The sequence below is a fragment of the Lolium rigidum genome, chromosome 3 (assembly GCF_022539505.1).
Source record: "Lolium rigidum isolate FL_2022 chromosome 3, APGP_CSIRO_Lrig_0.1, whole genome shotgun sequence".
NCBI lineage: Eukaryota > Viridiplantae > Streptophyta > Magnoliopsida > Poales > Poaceae > Lolium > Lolium rigidum.
Window position 1 is genome coordinate 114,032,874 of NC_061510.1, and position 4,856 is coordinate 114,037,729.

Here is a 4,856-nt window from a genome sequence, read left to right on the forward strand (position 1 = left end):
GGTTTAGCAGGTGTGGTGACCCCAAAGTAGCTATATTTCTATCATAAGAACCGGAGGGTTCACGGCAATATGGTTTGAGTGGACTTTGCAGCAATGCTTTTGGGATAAAAGGTTGATATGTAAGACGAACAAAATATACACAAGGAAAATGTGGAAAACAAAGACTTGTGCATTGACATAAAAGGATAATGTCGCATTTTATGGTCCAAGAGGAGTCTTTAAATAAGGAGTGAATTATAATTACTATCTTACTCCTTATAAGAGTACTACTTGTCTTACTGAGGATATGAGTTTTCCAATTTGTCCATCACAGAGGAGGCACAACCGGTGCAATTGGTGCTCCCTGTGGATTTCGCTCCAGCTCTCGATGATGTTGACGTTGCTGCACCGGTTGATGATGTTGGCCTTGCTGCACCACTTGATGATGTTGACCTTGCTGCACAGATTGATGATGTGGCATACACAGAGGTATCAATAATCTTTTCCTTCCCCTTTGTAAAATTAACACTGTTTCCACTGATTAGCAATGCACACAGGAGCCGTCAGATGTGGTTTGGGGACCACTCGATGTATGCAGCAGTAAACATGCCATGGCTTCTCAACCAGATAAATCGGCCGGAACTGTCAAAGATGCTGTTCGTTTGATGGAAACCAAGGCCGCTGACACTCCTGCACCTTCAGCCGACTTGGTTGGGGGGATACCGCAATCAAGTGAGGTGATCTCTATAAAACCAAGATATGATGGTAAGTGCTCCAAACTGTGGTGTGGCTAGATGGTACCAGAAAACTACTTGCTCATTTCCGACATTACTATTGGTATAAGTACTATTAGTTGGTCCTTGCTACTTAAGTAGTACGACGATGCTGCTGAAAAAGAATCTAGTTTTTATTAATTGAATTTGGATCGGTAATAGGAATGGAAAATGCCACATGAAAATACTAGTAGCCTTGTACTAATAGTTATATGTAGAAAGAGGGAATACATTTTTCTGCTACATTTGACTCCAGTTAAGAAATCTCAGTGATATTTTTACTCTTTTTTATTTGTCCCCAACCTATTTGGCAGCGCCTATTTCAGATGGGAAACAATGAAAGAGTGTTCAAAGTGTTACTGAAATTCCTTAAACAGAGTCACAAATGTCATGTTGGGATCTTCTTTTGGAGCTTTTTTTTTGGGAACTGTTAAGAGCTTGCCAAGCAAGTTCTCCAATAATTATCTGTCTTGCTAATTAGTCATTTGATGTTTCATGAAGACATTTGCTTTCCTTGGTGACAGAAGTTTTGCACTCTGCTAGAGATGTGCCCCCGGAGCAGAAGGATCAGGGCCATATAATACTCAGCGACTCCCATGTGAATGCTGATGTACAAGAGCTTGTGGAACTTGGTGAGGTGCATATGAAGTTGGTGATAGAGTTTTACAGCAAAGCAAAGGCAATGCTACAAGCCACCAGTGCAGTCAGAGATGTCATGGTAGAACATCCCAACTCATCCGCACCTCCAGAGGGTACTTGCAAAGGTTCGAATTACATTTTTCAGTTACAGATTACTACAAAGAGTTTGTTAAATAAGTTAGACCTGTTAAGAGTAAGCTTGTGTATCCTTTGTTCACATTACTCATAAATAAATCTCAAGTTCCTGTTTTTATGTGTCAAACAAAGAAGTACTCTTCCACACTGATAGGAATATGACAACCACTACTGTTTTGCAAAGGCTGAGTGTAATTTCTATCTTCTTGATATTAATATGTTCTCTTTGTCGAAACAAAACATCTTTGATTTATGTGCCACAGGACATGTCACGGCTTATGAAGCCGATAACTTGGTTGGACCTGTCGAAGATGTTGTGCATCTGATGGAAACTAAGGCCACCGAGACCGCTGCAGCTTCAGCCGCCTTGGTTGAGGCAGGAATGACACATTCAAGTGAGGCAATCTCTAGAAAACAAAAATTTGAGGGTAAGTGCTCCAATTGTGTTGTGGCTCAGTACCATAAAAATATTAGGTCATTTCCGGCATTACTAATGTTATATAACGATCCGTGTTAATCAGAATTTACCTTTTAGTAACTGAATTTGGTTCGGTAATAAATACATTTTAGCACAACTTACATAGTCTGATGTGAATAAGATCTTAATTGCAAATCAGATTCGTTTTGTTATAAGGTTGTCACTTAAGATGAGTAAAGTATAAATAAGGTAATGTGTAAAAGCAAACAGTTTAAAAAAAAATTAGTTTACATAACAGGATATATAATGACTCATTTCGTGGCTCAAGATGAGTCTTTACATAATGATTCCATTTTATCTACTCTCTTAATCCTTAAAAGATTACTTCCGTACTAAGGATTAGAGTTTTCCAATGTGTCCATCATAGAAGAGGCCCAACACCTTGCCGTACCGATTGATGGCGTTGAACTTGCTGCACCGATTGACGATGTTGACCTTACTGCATGGATTGATAATGTAGCATACACAGGGGTACGAATGAACTTCTCCTTTCCCTTTGTGAAATTACCATTGTTTCCATTGATCTGTAACTAGTACTAGATATGCACACAGGGGGAACTAGTTGTGGATTTGAGGCCACTTCATCTACGCGTCACGGAGCATGTAATGGCTGCTGAAGCCGATAACTTGGTTGGAACTGTTATAGATGGCGTGTCTCTGATGGAACCCAAGGCAGCAGAGACTACTGCACCTTCAGCCAACTTTGCTGAGGAAAAGACACCTTCAAGTGAGGCAGTCTGTAGAGAACAAAGATGTGAGGGTAAGTGCTCCAACTGGCAATTGTGGTGTGGCTCGGTACAAGAAAAATAGTAGCTCATTTCCGACATTAGTAATGGTATAATTACTATTATTTGGCCCTGCTACTTAAGTAGTATAACAATCCATGTGAATCAGAATTTACCTTTTGTGTAATTGAATTTGATTCAGCAAAAAATACATTTCAACAGAACTGACATTGTCTGATGTGAATAAGATCTTACATGAAAATCGGATTGGTTTTGTTATAAGGTTGGCATGTAAGATGACTAAGGTATACAAATGTAAATGTTGAAAATCAAACAGTTATTTAAGTTTTTTGTTATAAGGTCTACTATTTTTTAGTTTATTACATTTGGTTTGGTAAAAGGAATGACAAATGTCTCATGAAAATACTGAAAAAAATATTTCTGCATTTACTCAAGCTTGCAGACCAGGATAAGGCCCCGTAGGATCTAGAGGAGTCTTTTCATGATGCAACCTTTAGAATTACTCTCTTACTTGGGATTTAACTCGTCCACTTGTTCCATCACAGAAGAGGTGCAACTGGAGTGTCTGCAAGAGATTCTGCCACTACTTCAGACGAGTGCCGATGAGAAGGTGGACTTGGATGCTCTATTTAATCATGCTGCAAATAGGAGTAATATTGTCACGGACCAGCCTAATGCACCTAAGATGATGTCGCTGAAGGCGATCATGGAACAAGGACCTGAGCATCAGCGGGAGCAAGTCAGGAGATCAAAGCGCGAGCGTCAACTGAACGCTCGTTTCAGCGGTCCAGATTGGTCCACGTAGGTCGATCCAACGGCGCCAGGACTCGGTCGCGTCATCACCTGGAGCCAGCTATTGGGAATCACCTTCCTGATCTTCTGCTAATAGGCCTTGAAACCAAACTTGTCCGTTGCTGCTTTTGAAGCCAGTTGTAGTCGCAGCGGTGCTGACGGTCTCTTTCCCACTTTTGCTTCTCTCCCTCGAACCCCTCGCTTCTACTCCTAGATCCCCTGCTACTTGCAACATGTATCCGAATTCGTGTGTGGAACTATAATAGAGGAGTAGATGGATCGGGGTACATAACATTTGGTATCAGATATGTGCATTGACATAACAGGATAACGTCACATTTTATGGTCCAAGAGGAGTCTTTAAATAAGGAGTCAATTATAATTACTCTCTTACTCCTTATAAGAATGCTACTTGTCTTACAGAGGATATGAGTTTTCCAATTTGTCCATCACAGAGGAGGCACAGCCGGTGCAATTGGTGCTCCCTCTGGATTTAGCTCCAGCTCTCGATGATGTTGATTGCTGCACCGGTTGATGATGTTGGCCTTGCTGCACCACTTGATGATGTTGACCTTGCTGCACGGATTGATGATGTGGCATACACAGAGGTAACGATAATCTTTCCCTTCCCCTTTGCAAAATTAACACTGTTTCCACTAATTAGCTATGCACACAGGAGCCATCGGATGTGTTTTGGAGACCACTTGATGTATGCGTCAGAAAACATGCCATGGCTTCTGAACTGGATAAGTTGGCCGGAACTGTCAAAGATGGTGTTCGTTTGATGGAAACCAAGGCCGCTGACACTGCTGCGCCTTCAGCCGAGTTGGTTGGGGGGATGCCGCAATGAAGTGAGGCAATCTCTATAAAACCAAGATATGATGGTAAGTACTCCAAACTGTGGTGTGGCTAGACGGTACCAGAAAACTACTTGCTCATTTTCATGCCTCGTTTCTTTTGCTTCCTATAAAAGTTATAGTTATGTCAACAATTGCATGATTATGAATTAAGAAAAACAATTGCATGATCATGAATCCAATCTCAGTTTGCCATGGTAGGTTTAAAATTTTCCATATCAGCAGTTCAGCACCCATGACTCCATATAACTAACACTTAACTATGTGCTGACAATTAGTCTGTGTGTCCTACGTAACCAAAAAGAAAATGTAGAAAAATCTCCCCGGATCACAAATTAAATAGACAACCAAGGAGACAATATAGATTGGATAATTCATGGACTACATATGATATAGCGGGGAGGATCATCGTCATGAGACATCAGAGACGTCTTGCTGTCCTTGTGGTCTGAAGTGT

The 4,856-nt window shown here is 40.9% G+C and overlaps 1 protein-coding gene across 1 annotated transcript; it reads left to right on the forward strand.

The window, feature by feature from the left end:
* The first annotated feature begins 1,838 nt into the window (after positions 1-1,838).
* On the forward strand, positions 1,839-3,786 carry LOC124698685. The gene is made up of 4 exons (XM_047231150.1): positions 1,839-1,954; positions 2,372-2,475; positions 2,557-2,764; positions 3,296-3,786. The coding sequence occupies exons 1-4, from the start codon at positions 1,852-1,854 to the stop codon at positions 3,553-3,555; spliced, it is 675 nt and encodes a 224-aa protein (XP_047087106.1). The 5' UTR covers positions 1,839-1,851; the 3' UTR covers positions 3,556-3,786.
* Positions 3,787-4,856: the final 1,070 nt, after the last annotated feature.

Coding starts and splice junctions, on each gene's coding strand:
- LOC124698685 (XM_047231150.1), top strand. CDS start 1,852: ATGGAAACTAAGGCCACCGAGACCGCTGCAGCTTCAGCCGCCTTGGTT. Junction 1,955..2,371: donor TAGAAAACAAAAATTTGAGG/GTAAGTGCTCCA, acceptor TGTCCATCATAG/AAGAGGCCCAACACCTTGCC. Junction 2,476..2,556: donor ATAATGTAGCATACACAGGG/GTACGAATGAAC, acceptor ATATGCACACAG/GGGGAACTAGTTGTGGATTT.